This window comes from Piliocolobus tephrosceles, chromosome 10 (assembly GCF_002776525.5).
Source record: "Piliocolobus tephrosceles isolate RC106 chromosome 10, ASM277652v3, whole genome shotgun sequence".
Taxonomy (NCBI): domain Eukaryota; kingdom Metazoa; phylum Chordata; class Mammalia; order Primates; family Cercopithecidae; genus Piliocolobus; species Piliocolobus tephrosceles.
Window position 1 is genome coordinate 93,970,400 of NC_045443.1, and position 15,164 is coordinate 93,985,563.

General features: G+C 40.5%; 1 protein-coding gene across 2 annotated transcripts in view; it reads left to right on the top strand.

Moving 5' to 3' along the window:
* The window catches only part of CFAP54 (cilia and flagella associated protein 54), a 389,915-nt gene that overhangs the window by 14,742 nt on the left and 360,009 nt on the right, over positions 1-15,164 (top strand). For both annotated transcript variants that reach the window (XM_031936253.1, XM_023206706.3), the window contains exons 3-6: positions 461-604; positions 3,143-3,314; positions 8,548-8,606; positions 14,478-14,621. In XM_031936253.1, coding sequence (XP_031792113.1) covers positions 461-604; positions 3,143-3,314; positions 8,548-8,606; positions 14,478-14,621 — 519 coding nt within the window. The remainder of the gene's footprint in view (positions 1-460; positions 605-3,142; positions 3,315-8,547; positions 8,607-14,477; positions 14,622-15,164) is intronic.

Genomic DNA, 15,164 nt, shown 5'->3' on the forward strand with positions numbered 1-15,164 from the left:
CCTTCCTTCCTTCCTTCCTTCCTTCCTTCCTTCCTTCCTTCCTTCCTATCTCTCACTCACTCTTCCTTTCTTTTCTTTTTCAAGTCTGTGAGGTATCAGAGAAGCAAGACTACTCATCCACCTCTCTGGGTATGTGGGTTACCATGATCTGATGATGCTGCATTTTGGAACCTGAATTTTGAGTATATGTAGGTATTACCACACACAGTGCCATAGTAAATATTCTCATGATGGTCCCATCTCACATAGGCTCATTGTGAGGAGAATTAGCTGAAATAGTGCACATACATTGTATAGTGCAGTGTCTATCATATACTATGTTTTTGGAAAATGGAGCCAGTAGTAATGGTATAATTGTAATAATTAACATTGATACTATTAGGAATAATATGAATATTACCTAACAATGATAAGCTAAATGATATTTTGGAATTTTAATCAAGTCCTCTTTTTATTTCAGGAATACAAACTGGCCCTTTTACAATGCTATGGAAGATATCTTCAGCAGTTCAATACCAATTTTGATGAGAATAAAGTGGATGTAACTCAATTCAAGGCTGCCTTTTTCCCAAAAGGCTTTAGAGATAAAACTGCTGGACTTACAGTAAGCTGAAAGAGCAGCTGAAATAGCTACAATTTATGATTAGCTATGCAATATATCTTTTAGTTGATAGCTTCTAAATGACTTTTGTTGGCTTAGCATAGCATCTAGCTGTGTGCTATAAGTTGCTTAATAAATACTTTCAGTGCTGGATAAGAAAGTGAACTTACTAAGCTTTGTAAGGATGTTTGGAGATTAAGTCACTGCAGTCACTCATTCATGTAGCAGTTGTTATTTAATAGCTAATATTTGTAGAGTGCTTTTAGTTTATAAAGTGCTTTGGAAAACAAATTTGATAAAGTAATTTTATGAGTACATACTATTATCCCTATTTTACAGAAGAGAAAAATAAAGCTTATCACATAGTATAAAAAGTGGCTCTTGAGATTAAACATAAATCTATTGATATAAAAATTTATACATTTTTTCTAGTATACCAATGTTTTGTTAATTACTACCATTGATTCATGGGTTGAACAGTTTTCATGTGCTAAATACTCTTCTAAATATATTGTATGAATTATCGTCTTGCAGCCTCATTAAAGTCCTAAGAGGAGACTCTTTTACAGATTAGGAAATGGAAGTTTATTAGCCTGCTTAAAGCAATGGGCAGGGTTGGTGTTTGAACCCTGATCAGTCTGACTCTAAATCTATGTTACTTCAAACTTGAGGACTATTCAAGGCCTTGGGAACAGTATGGGGTTAATAAGCAGAAACTGTCAAGGCATGTTTAGGGGACAGTTGAACAGTTCAATTTGGCTGTACCATAGATACATGAATGAGAATACTGGGCAATGTAAGTTGGCACCCCATTAGGGAAAAGGTCTCTCCTACTCCCCTTTTTGTAGCCTTAACCCCCCCCCCACCTTCTGCTTTTTGCTTTTCACACTTTGCTGGAATTAATGTCCCTCCCTCCCTCCCTCCCTTCCTTCCTTCCTTCCTTCCTTCCTTCCTTCCTTCCTTCCTTCCTTCCTTCCTTCCTTCCTTCCTTTCTCTTTCTTTCCTTTCTTTCTTTCTTTGATGGGGTCTTGCTCTGTTGCCCAGGCTGGAGTGCAGTGGTGTGATCTCGGCTCACTGCAACCTCTGCCTCACAGGTTCAAGCGATTCTCCTGCCTCAGCCTCCTGAGTAGCTGGGATTACAGGCGCCCACCACCATGCCCAGCTAATTTTTGTATTTTTAGTAGAGACAGGGTTTCACCATGTTGGTCAGGCTGGTCTCGAACTCCTGACCTCATGATCCGCCTGCCTTAGCCTCCCAAAGTGCTGGGATTACAGGTGTGAGCCACCATACCCGGCCAATTAATTTCTAAAGTAGAAATCTGTCTTTTTGTTCCACTACCCATTGACTTTGCCTTTTGACTAAATTCCAAATTCCTTGGAATACATGGAATGCTCTCTATTTTTCTGAGCTTGGGTCACCCCTATAATAGCCTCACTATTTTTTTTTTTTTTTTTTTTTTTTTAGACAGAGGCTCACTCTGTTGCCCAAGTGGGAGTGTAGTGGTATAATCTTGGCTCACTGCAACCTCCACCTCCTGGGCCCAAGCGATTCTCCTGCTTCAACTTCCCAAGTAGCTGGGATTACAGGTGTGTACCACCATGCCCGGCAAATTTTTGTATTTTTAGTAGAGATGGGGTTTCTTCATGTTGACCAGGCTGGTCTTGAACTCCTGACCTCAGGTGATCTGCCTGCCTCGGCCTCGCTTCTTTATTTTAAACCGTCTCATCCGACCTTACAAAATACTTTCAATTCAGTGACCACAGCAGTCTTTTCAATGCTGCTTGAGCCTGGAGGCATGAGCCTGTAACTGTTTTCCCTCCTCTAAGAGCAGCGTCCGTTTCTTCCTCCTCCTAGAGTCCCTGTTGCCTAGCAGAGTGTGGCTAATAGAGGTGCTCAAGAAACGTTTGTTGGGTGAATTGTGTAAATGGTTATAATCACATCTGATTTAATAAATAAGTTAAAATGCCACTGGGTGAGCTTATAACAATTGATTCAATTCTGTATTTTTGGTAATAGGATTTTTTTTTTTCTTTTTGAATTTCTTTTGACTAAGGAAAGCTAGTCTTAACTGGATGGATGTTTTAAAGAAATCTATCTATCATGTTTTTTTCTACACTATTAAATTAATTATTCATAATTGTTTCCATTTTAGATTTTTACATTCTGAGAAATGCTTTCCTAAGTTATTTCTATTTCTTTTTTCTTTTTCTTTCTTTCTTTTTTTTTTTTTTTGAGATGGAGTTTCACTTTTGTCACCCAGGCTGGAATGCAGTGGCATGATCTTGGCTCACTGCAACCTCTGCCTCCCAGATTCAAATGATTCTCCTGCCTCAGCCTCCTAAGTAGCTAGGATTACAAGCATGTGCCACCACGCTCAGCTAATTTTTGTATTTTTAGTAGAGACAGGATTTCACCATGTTGGCCAGGCTGGTCTCGAACTCCTGACCTCAGGTGATTCGCCTCCCTAAGTGCTGGGATTACAGGCATGAGCTACTGTTCCTGGTCAGTTATTTCTATTTCTATTATCCTGTGTGTTTCAGTTTCATGCTTTGAGTGGCAAAAATATGTGCAACTACCAGCTGGTCTGCGACAGTGATGAAAACCTGCAGAATAAAGAATCTGTGGTCCAGTGTCTGCATATCTTGTCGTCCTTAAGGCTCATCATGCAGGTGGCTCTGCCACAGGAGCATCTTTGCTGGATTATCTTCAATGGTATATGCTGACGTATTTTATTTTCCATTGTGTCTTTCAGAAAGTTACTTCAATGCTAAGTTTGACAGTAGCTTGAGTACCTTGTGATTTAAAACATATGCATTTCATAATAGGATGATTGTATTTTTTTTCAACATTTGTATGACATGTTTGTCCTTGTAAATTGGGATGGATAAAGCATGTCTTTGGGTTTTCACTGGGGAAAGGGTCAGAGACTGTGGGAATAATCACTGTTGGGTGTTCAAAAAGCAGAGTTAACGAGTAAATATAGATGGGGAAAGGTCAAAGAACCAGCGCAGGTTAGATTGCTTCTAAGCATCACCCATTTACTGGCCCTGTCCTCAAACAACTTGGCTTTGGGTTTCTACAAAGTGACCTTCTCCTCCTACTTGATTTTGAGTGAGAAGCGCTGAGGAACACACACACACACACGCGCACACACACACACACACACGTAAATTATGTGTATGTCCGAAGAAATGAATCTCAGCTAAAAAATGTAATACTTGCTTTTCTCTATTTTAAAGTTGCAACTTACTGTATTGTCCTCTGGATAATATATTTTTAAATGGAAAATAATAATGACAGTGTGTTCGATATGCATAAGCCAGGATCAAATAACTTCAAGGAAACATATTGAATTTTCCCTCATCCATGGCAACTGAAAGTATATTTTCTAGCCTTTTCCTTTCTCACCCACCCCCAAGTCATGTTTTGACATTTTGATTGAAATCAGACTTTACATTTGCTGCCAGAGATGAGGCCAACTTTGATGAGATTTTTTCAGTCCAGTGATTATTAAACTTTTGTGTCTGATCATCCTCCAGAGATTCGATGTTACCTGCACTGCCACTGCCATCTCTCACACATCTTGGCAGGGACAGAGAAGGAGCAGCAATTCTGTGTTAGGCCCAGTGGTTTACCCCTGTGGTCAGCCCTTGTTTGAGTGGTGGAAATGAACATGATTCCCTGTCTTTACCCCTTTTAAGATCACAACCCAAACACAGTCTTTTTTTGTTTTTTATTTTTTTGTCATGGACAGGGTCTCACTTTCTCACCCAGAGTGAAGTGCAGTGTGGCACAATCACTGCAGCCTTGAGCCTTGAACTCCTGGTCTCAAGCCGTTCTGCATCAGCCTTCCAAAGCACTGGAATTACATTTCTCCCAACAGTCTTTTTTTTTTTTTTTTTTTTGAGATGGAGTCTCATTGTGTTGCTCAGACTGGAGTGCAGTGGCATGATCTCGGCTCACTGCAACCTCCACCTCCCAGGTTCAAGTGATTCTCCTGCCTCAGCCTCCCGAGTAGCTGGGATGACAGGCACGCACCACCACACCTGGCTAATTTTTGTATTTTTAGTAGAGACGGATTTTTACTTGGTAGCCAGGCTGGTCTTGAACTCCTGGCCTTAGGCAATCCACCCACCTCTGCCTCCTGAAGTGCTGGAATTACAGGCGTGAGCCACCATGCCTGGCCTCTCTCAATAGTCTTAAAAAAAAAAAAGATTATTTCTGTATCCTTGATACCCTTTTCTTGGTATGTGCTTTTTTCTTTTTCTCTTTTTTAATACACATGGCATTGTGCTCTAGATTTTATTCTGTTTCCTATTTTTTTTCCTGCTGAATATTGTGGTTTTAGAATCTAGCTAAGTTCCTGTATGTAAATCTAATTCATTAATTCAGCCTGCTGAATTATATTCCAGATATCCATACAGGCCTGGTGATGAGCACCTGGTTTGCCTGACCTCTCTAACTGCACAAATAATTCTGCAATGAATATCCTTACACATGTCCTTTTATAGACCTGTGTGAGAGTTTTCTGGGATCTGTGCCCAGGAGTGGAATTACTGGGTTCTGGGAGATACACATACTTAGTTTCAGTAACTACTCTCCCTGTTTTAATTTATTCATCTAAAACTTACTGAATACCTACCATATGCTAGGCATTGTTCTAGGTGCTAGAGACACAGGAGTGGACAATAGACAAAATCCATTCTCATGCTGACTTCCATTGCAGGGAGATGCTAAACAAATCAAAACTGAATTGTGTCAGATGGTGACGAGTGCTATGGAGAAAAGTCAAAGCCAGAAGGGGATAGAGAGAGCAGGGGCTGGGCTGCTGAGATGACTGGGGAACAAAGACCTGAAGGAGTTTGGATAGTGAAGTTTCTGGGTGTTTGGTGGAAGGGCATTCCAGCTGGGGGATCAACAAGTGCAAAGACCCTGAAGTTTTGACAATTTGGAATTTAAGTAGTCAAAACTATATTTGACTGAAAAGGTCAAATGTGCCTTGATAACTTATCAAAATACGTTTGACCTTTTCAGTTAGACATTTACTGTATTTACTTTTAATTGACTGTTATACACACACACACCCTTGGTTTCTTCAAATATTTAACCAACCTTGGTTTTTAAATAAAAATTTAGGCTGGGCATGGTGGCTCACACCTGTAATCCTAGCACTTTGAGAGGCCAAGGCAGGCGGATCACCTGAGGTCAGGAGTTCAAGACCAGCCTGGATAACATGGCGAAACTGGATCTCTACTAAAAATGCAAAAATTAGCTGGATGTAGTGGTGCATGCCTATAATCCCAGTTACTCGGGAGGCTGAGGCAGGAGATTTGCTTGAACCTGGGAGGCGGAGGTTGCAGTGAGCCAAGATCATGCCACTGCACTCCAGCTTGGGTGACAGAGCAAGACTCCATCTCAAAAAGGAACAAAGCCAAACAAACTTCCAGAAATACCCTGAGATCATAAAGATTCAGTCTGTGTTCCATCTGATACCATTTACTCTCTGAGTCTGGCTTTTGCAGCAGGAATTTGTGAGCCATGCCAAGATCTTGAACTGTCAAAGGACTCAGTTACAATTAGAACCTTTTAGGGCTGGAAAGGTTAAAGGCACCTTTTGGAAATACAGAAGGCCCTTGTCATTCTTAAGGGCAGTCTCCTGAGGCCTTCCTGAGTTCCCCAGTTCCCCGTTACTGGTATGTTTATATAGGCTCCTGGCTTACATCCTCATCACATGCTTTGTGGACAGGCACGTGTTTCCTGTGCATATTTTTACTTGGTGACTGTTTTTTTTTTTTTTTCCTACAGAGAAACACTTATACAATTTTATTTTTAAAGATGAAGAGTAGAGGCCAGGAATGGTGGCTCATGCCTCTCATCCCAGCACTTTGGGAAGCCAGATCACTTGAGGTCAGGAGTTTGAGGCCAGCCTGGCCAACATGGCCAGACCCCGTCTCTACTAAAAATACAAAAATTAGCTGAGCGTGGTGGCAAGTGCCTGTAATCCCAGCTACTCGAGAGCCTGAGGCACGGGAATCGCTTGAACCCAAGAGGTGGAGGTTGCGGTAAGCCAAGATTGCACCACTGTACTCCAGCCTGGGTGACAGAGCGAGACTCTATCTCAAAAAAAAAAAAAAAAAAAAGAGACAGAAATGAAAAAGATGAAGAGTAGAAGTCAACAAAGCCTCGTTGAGATAAGTCTGCTGAGCTCGAGTTGTTATTAGTCGAGTGGTTTCTTCCCCAGTGGATCTTCAGTGGAATGAATAACTGCAGGTGCTGGGGGTAGTCACACGAATAATGCCGAGTCCCTGAGTATTAAGGACCAATTTGCATTCTCTATGAAATTTAGGGTACTATACATTTAAGTTTAAAGTTTGTTCAATTTGGGGGGGGTCACTGATTTGTGTAATTGATGTTTATGATGCTTACAGTTGTGTTTTAATTAAGTGACAGATGTTTTGGTGCAGTTGCCATTTTCTCACAAACTTTTTATTTATTCATTTTTTTGAGATGGAGATTCGCTCTGTCACACAGGCTGGAGTGCGGTGGCGCAATCTTGGCTCTCTGCAACCTCTGTCACCTGGGCTTAGGTGATTCTCCTGCCTCAGTCTCTTGAGTAGCTGGGATTACAGGTGCACACCATCATGCCTAGCTAATTTTGTATTTTTAGTAGAGATGGGTTTTCTCCACATTGGCCAGGCTGGTCTCGAATTCCTGACCTCAGGTGTTTTGCCCACCTTGGCCTCCCAAAGTGCTGGGATTACAGGTGTAAGCCATCATGCCCGGCCATCAGAAACTTTTGAAGTTTAAACCTGAACATAGAATTCGTAACTGTTGAACTTTTATGGTTACAAATATTAGATACTTTAGAGAAAATATTTAGACTCCTGTTATAATTACATGCCTTTTAAAGCATGTTACCATCTTTTGGTTATGTTTATAGCTTGATAAACTGCTTGTATACAGAGAGAAGTATGGTGATGTTCCCCAGTCCTCTCTTCAACCCTCCCTCCAGCCTTCTATCCTCTTTTAATTAATGGTCTGACAAAAAAGCATACTTGAATAACCTTACTTAGGTGTTGGAAATGCTGTTTTTCATTAGAATGCTTATAGGACACACCATAATAATGGGAAAAATGTTATATGAGTCCAAGAGTGAATATAATGTGACCTGTTATGCATTGCAATTTTTAAATTATTGTGAGTTTCTTTGTTGAGTATTTTGCCATGCTGATTAAATATATATTCTGATCTTATTTGGAGATAAATCTTTAGTTTTTCAACCATAAGGAAACAATGGGAACCAATAATATGTATATTTTTGAGATGGAGTCTTGCTCTGTCGCCCAGACTAGAGTGCCGTGGCACAATCTCGGCTCATTCTAATCTCCGCGTCTCAGGTTCAAGCAATTTTTCTGCTTCAGCCTCCCGAGTAGCTGAGACTACAGGTGCGTGCCACCACCTCCGGCTAATTTTTGTATTATTAGTAGAAACGGGGTTTCACCATATTGGCCCAGCTGGCCTTGAACTCCTGACCTCGTGATCCGCCTGCCTCAGGCTCCCAAAGTGCTGGGATTACAGGCATAGCCACTGCACCCAGCTGGGAACCAGTAATATTTTATATGAATTAATGAAAGCACAAGGTACATAAATTATGCCACTAGAATTATTCTTTTGTTCATTATACTTCAAAACTTAAATTGCCTGGAAAATGAGACTAAAAGATTCTTGTGTCAACATATTTAAAATATGGCCATATTAATTATTTTAGTGATTTTGTTTACAAGTTACACGAAAAATTATGATGAGTATGACTCTGTATACCATTATCAGACTTTCTCATGAGATCACTTGTTTTGGGAACTGCAGACTTGAACCACAGAAATTGGAATATAAAATTTCTATCATTTGACTGTACAACATGTTAACAATCGTTTTCTCCATCCAGGTACCATTTATATTTACACCATTTGCAGAAAACTGATGGCCATAGGTCAGTCTTCCAAGGTATGAAATGTACTGACCAAATATTTTCCCCTCTATTTCCTGTTTTATTTTTCTTAAGGCTTTCATTACGCAGTATATTGAATGTTAAACAAGGAATATTTGGAGAATTATATAATATAAAATTTAGTAAATATATATTATATAGCATTATTATTCTTAGTTTTGCTTTAATAGGGATCATATGTTAAAATATAGATGATAAAATGTTAATGAAAAGAAAGGAAATTCCTGAAGATGTTAGTATTCTCTGTGTCTCACATAGTCGTACTTGTCACACTTGATAGTGAACATCCATCTGGTTAGTATAGCTTTAGGTAGGGTGACCACCCATCCTGGCTTGCCCATCAAAGTCCTGGTTTATGCCTGTTGTCCTGTTAGTAATTATCAGTAGTGCCCACTTTTACTAGCAAAAGTGGCCTGGGCCGGGTGGAGTAGCTTACACCTGTAATCCTAGCACTTTGGGAGACCTAGACAGGCAGATCACTTGAGGCCAGGAGTTAGAGACCAGCTTGACCAACATTGCAAAACCCCGTCTTTACAAAAAATGCAAAAATTAGCTGGACCTGGTGGCACATACCTGTAGTCCCAGCTTCTTGGGAGGCTGAGGTGGGAAGATTGCTTGAGCCTGGGAGGCAGAGGTTGCAGAGAGCCGAGATCATGCCACTTTGCACTCTAGCCTGAGTGACAGAACAAGACTCTGTCTCAAATAAAATAAAATAGAAAATTTAAAAAAGGTGTCCTGGTTTGGATGATAAACTATGGTTACCCCCTTTATGTCATGATATGAAGCTTGGATTTTATTCTGCTTGAAGTGCTTTCACTTCTGGCCTGCATGCTAATCGGGTGAATGCACACTTAAACTCTAACCCAGCTGCATGACGAAGGCAAGGAGACTTTATTTTATAATAAGATTCTTACCAGTACTCACTGCTCAGTGTTAGCTTGAGGAAGTTGCTGACACTTCTATTGACTTCCCTACAATGTTGGTAGCGTTTTTGTCCGCGGGAGACATATTTATTCCCTGTATTAATTTTCCAGTTATTGGAATGTAGGCCAAGAAGGGCGAACATACTCCCTTTGAGACCCAGCTTGAGTTGTTGCTGGCATCTGAAACATGACTACTTTTTTTCTTTATTCCATGCAGAACCTTACCCTGAATATTCTAACACTCAGGAGAGATACGTTTTTTCTTATTTCCTCAAAGCATAGCCAAGTATCTTAAAAGTTGACAACATTTGAAAAATAAAAATGGAAGTAAAGAAATTTGCATGCTCAATGGATAACATTAATTATGTGTTCTCTCTCTGTTTTGCTTCTCAAATTAAAAAACTCTATGACAGACAGTGACTTGAAGCTCTGTGCCAGCTTTCTGAGTGTGAATTAAATTGAGGGGGGACTGTCCCAGGTCTAATGTAAACTTGGCCTACAGACTATTGCAATGATGCTACATTCGGTTCCACATGATTTCCTAAAGAGAATTTGCATACTCTGGTGGCTCTTGGTGTAACAACAACAAACACGGCTTCACAGGACCATCATAGTTTGGTCTGCTGCAGTGCTTGCTGCCAAAGCTTTGAAGGGCAGAGATGTCTGTGCCAACATTTGACTGTTAGTGTTTGTGCTTGTTAATGCTGAGAGAATTTTAAAGTGACAGTCATCTTAAAATAATTTCTTATTCATAACCTTTGTAAGACATTTCCTCTCTGCCTCATATACCATGAGTTTGTCTCTGGTAAAATAAGGATAGTTGAGTATTTTGTCATGCTGATTAAATATGTATTCTAATCTTATTAGGAGATAAATCTTCAGTTTTTCAACCGTAAGGAAACCATGGGAACCAATAATATTTTATATGAATTAATAAAAGCACAGGGTACATAAATTATGCCGCTAAAATTATTCTTTTGTTAATTATATTTCAAAACTTAAATTGCCTGTAAAATGAGACTAAAATGAGTATAGTTCTTTTTTTTCTTTTTTTTGAGACTGAGTCTTGCTCTGTCGCCCAGGCTAGGTACAGTGGCGCCATCTTAGCTCACTGCAACATCTGCCTCCTGGGTTCAAGTGATTCTCCTGCCTCAGCCCCGTGAGTAGCTGGGATTACAGGCACCCACGACCATGCCCAGCTAATTTTTTGTATTTTTAGTAGAGATGGAGTTTCATCATATTGGCTAGGCTGGTCTCGAACCCCTGACCTCCAGTGATCTGCCCGCCTTGAGCCTTCCAAAGTGCTGAGATTACAGGCGTGAGCCATGGCGCCTAGCCCAAATTGAGTATAGTTCTGTGGTGCCAGTCTTGTGAGATGGGAATGGAAGGTGAGGGATGCAATAATTTTGGGGTGGTGGGTGGTTGTACATTTGGCACTTGAAGATCTGAATGACATTCTTTCTGTTTGTTCAATATAGTATGTTTCAAGGAAATTAATAATTTTCACCAGTAATTCCCAAACCCCCAGATGGTAAATTGATTCCTGAGCTGAGGCTAAAAATGGATTTGATGGGTCCATTTAATGGAGACAAGTCCTTGGAGGTCCCACCGTGTGTGAGATGTCCTGGGTCTGAGGGATTTGAATTCTGTAGTGACTTCAGAGTTCAAGTATGTTATAGCATAAGACGGAAGGAGAAATAGACCTGGGCTCCTCACACTGTCTAAAATCCCGTTTATATAGGATCTAGGCATGATGGCTAGCTTTTGTTATTCTTATTGAATCTGTAGTGTGTGCTAGGTCCTGTGAAAGACTTATGAGGTGGGCAGGAGCATCATCATCATTAGTGTTGATTGAATGAATCTGAGGTCATCAAGCATGCTTGTAAGCACTTTCATTTATCCTCACATGTAATCTTCACAGCACCACTTTGAGAAAACTGCTGTTATTACCTCTCTCTCTATATATATATATTTTTGAGACGGAGTCTTGCTCTGTCACCCAGGCTGGAGTGCAGTGGTGCGGTCTTGGCTCCCTGAAAGCTCCACCTCCCAGGTTCACGCCATTCTCCTGCCTCAGCCTCCCCAGTAGCTGGAACTACAAGTGCCCGCCTCCATGCCCGGCTAATTTTTTTGTATTTTTAGTAGAGACGGGGTTTCACTGTGTTAGCCAGGATGGTCTCGATCTCCTGACCTCGTGTTCCACCCGCCTCAGCCTCCCAAAGTGCTGGGATTACAGGTGTGAGCCTCCGCGCCCGGCCATTACCTCTATCTTATGGAATAGATAAGCGAGCTGAGGCTGGGAAAAGTGACTTTGCTGAGGGTCACACATCTAGTCAGAGATGTACTGAGACCAGGGGCAATGTCACCCTGTACCGTTAGAATAATGCACGTCTGTTGACTAAATGGAATCCCATCATGACCCATTCTATTTTGTTTTACTTACTCAAATGGAGAAGCTGCAGAGAAGGAGTTGATATTTTCTGATATAACCCTGTCTTCCTAATGACATCCTGAAAGCGAGAACTAACCAGGGGCTCTTCCCTAGTGCTGCAGCAGGTCCCCAGCATAAGCTTAGGGAACAGAGGGTGGTCAGACTTCTGAAACCTCTTTCCCTGAGGACATACGACCATTTTGCTTTTGTTTATGGAGTAGTTTCTTTGATGGCATTTAAAACTGTAGTATAGTACTCAGCAAACATTAAAGAATACATCTAGAATCTGTTCATTCTAAGAAACGATTGATTTCTGTTTCATTTTACTATGAAACTGAAGTAGTTTGACAGTGTATGTGGCTTGAACAGTTACTGTCAAATTATTTCACATACCATTACATAAACTTTAAGTCCTAACTTTGAAATTGCTTGTCATTTTCTTTAAATGGCGTAAGCTGATATAAATGAGGCTGCAGCGCCATCCTGTGGCTGAGCTGATTAATCGTGTGTATGTTTCCTACTGAACACCTACAACATGCTCTTACTGGGACCATGTTTTGGATATGGATATCATTTGACTTTTCAAAGTTTTTTTTTTTTTTTTTTCCATGAAGAGAATAGTCCTGATGTATCCTTTTAATTTTTTTTAATTAATAGAAACAATTATTTGTAGCTTTTAAGGGTAAGAAAAAAATGCTACAAATTGAGTCATATTTTGAAAATGGCTTTTCCTGTTTAAACTTGAAAGATAGTTTTTCATAACCCTGTGTAGTTTATGGTGAGCTTCTCCCCTTTGTCAAGGCTCCTCTGTGTAGTGGAAAGAACACTGAACTTGGGAGTTCAAAGATCTGAGTTTCAGCCCCAGCTCTTTTGCTTAGAATGAGTTTAGCCTCATGGAGTCAAGCTAGATTACTTTTAAGATCCCTTCTGGCACAAAAAACTTTGATTTTCCATAAACAAATGAAATGCAATGTGAACAATTGTTAACTGAAGCTATTTTTATTTTGAAATGTGACATTTCTAATACCAGGAGTCCTGAAGGATTTTAGAAAGATGTGAATTTAAAGGGGAAATCTAGGCATGGTTTAATCATATACCACGCAACCCAAACCACAACAATCCAAATGCAAAAATCTGAAATAGAGATTGTTAGGGAGCAGCAAATGTGAGAAAAATTCAAGGGTTTTTGGTGGTATGATTAATTTCATATCAGTTCACAAAGTTCACAACAATAACAATGACAGCAACAACAAAAACAGCAATGAATCAACCTCAGTCTAATTTAGAAGAGGTACAGTGTCCACAGCCAGGGACTGAGAGCATTCACTGTACTGTGGTCTAGCCATACACCCTGAAAGGATGCTGGCAACCTGAGGCAAAGCCACAGAAGGCCAATCATGGTGGAGAAGGGCAGTGCAGTTCCGTGAGGGATGGAAGTACTTGGGGATATTTACCCTGGATGAGAGAGCCGAGGGAGAGGGCAGGCTGCATAAGTGTTTTTAGATTTCTGGATGGCTGTAATTTAGAAGTGAGTTTTGGACTGCTTTGTGTTGTTCTGGAAGGCATGATGAGGACCAATGCACTGGAGGTATATCAAGGTGGATTTTATTTTAGATTGTGGAAGTATTTTCCTAGCATGTCATGTACATTATCTCTTTTCTCCATAACAACACTATTGTGATGTGAAAAAATACCCATTTTACAGATGAGAAAATTGAGCCCTAAAGAGGTAAAATGATCCAGTCACTAGGTGGTAAAACTGGGACTGAAATCCCGGTTTATTTAATTCTAATCTTGGACCATTCTACTAAGCATCGCAGGCCCCAGGCTATAAGCCTTTTTCATTTTCCTTACCTCCTATACCAGCTAATCTTCAGAATAATATACTGGTTCCACGCTAACAAATAACAATTGTATCATTGGAGTTAATTCCTGGACTACTGTTGACATGATAAATACTAATAAAAATGAGCGGAGAAACTTGTAAGAAGACAAGCTAGGCCGGGTGCAGTGGCTCATGCCTGTAATTCCAGCACTTTGGGAGGCCTAGGCAGGTGGATCACTTGAGGTGAGGAGTTCAAGACCAGAGTGCTCTACATGATAAAACCTCCTCTCTACTAAAATGGAAAATTAGCCAGGTGTGGTGGTGCACACCTGTAGTTCCAGTTACTTAGGAGGCTGAGGCATGAGAATCAATTGAACCCAGGAGGCGGAGGTTGCAGTAAGCTGCAATTGTGCCATTACACCAGCCTGGGTGACAGAGCAAGACTCTCTAAAAACAAACAAACAAAAAGACATTTTAGAATGTTTTCCAAAATGGCTTGAAATTTTGAGTTCTTTAAATTATCTTTTACTTTTTAAATGCTTGTTTCTTCTTGACATGTTATTTATGGTATTTTTGGTTTAAGTAATCAGCAACTTGTGCTCACAACTTAGAATTTGATTATATTTAATACAATTATCATTATTAGCTTAAAATGAAAACAAATCCAATGGTGCCCTTTATTTTGCAGGCCTTAGAGTATCTCCTGTGGGCCAGCATGTGTATGGAGTCCTTGGTCCCGCTCCTGTCGCTCAGGTACTTGACATGGCGCACTACTCTCTACACAGCTGTTTGCCAGTGCTGCTATGACTGCCAAGCCGGAATTCATGGAGAGGTATGCTGCTTTTTAACTCTGAGGAGTCGAATTTTTTTTTTTTTTTTGAGATGGAATCTCGCTCTGTTGCCCAGGCTGGAGTGCAGTGGCGTGATCTTGGCTCACTGCAATGTCTGCCTCCCATGTTCAAGTGATTCTTCTGCCTCAGCCTCCTGAGTAGCTGAAATTACAGGCATGCGCCACCCATGCCCAGCTAATTTTTGTATTTTTAGTAGAGACAGGGTTTTTCCACGTTGGCCAGGCTGATCTTGAACTCCTGACCTCAGGTGATCTGCTTGCCTTGGCTTCTCATAATTACAGGTGTGAGCCACCATGCCCAGGCCCAATATTTTAAAATAGAGCGTACCCAGCATTTTCTTCCTTAAATGTCTGCAAGGGGAAAAACAACCCAACCAAAGAATTGAAATGAAGCAAAGACAAAGGTTCAAGGCTTTATTTGCACAAATTTGTTTGGCTTTTCCATTCTGTTTCTCTCACCCTCCTTTATGGTTTCCCCTTTATTCTCTATTCACTTTCACCTTCTTTGCTCCATTTCTGAGTAAG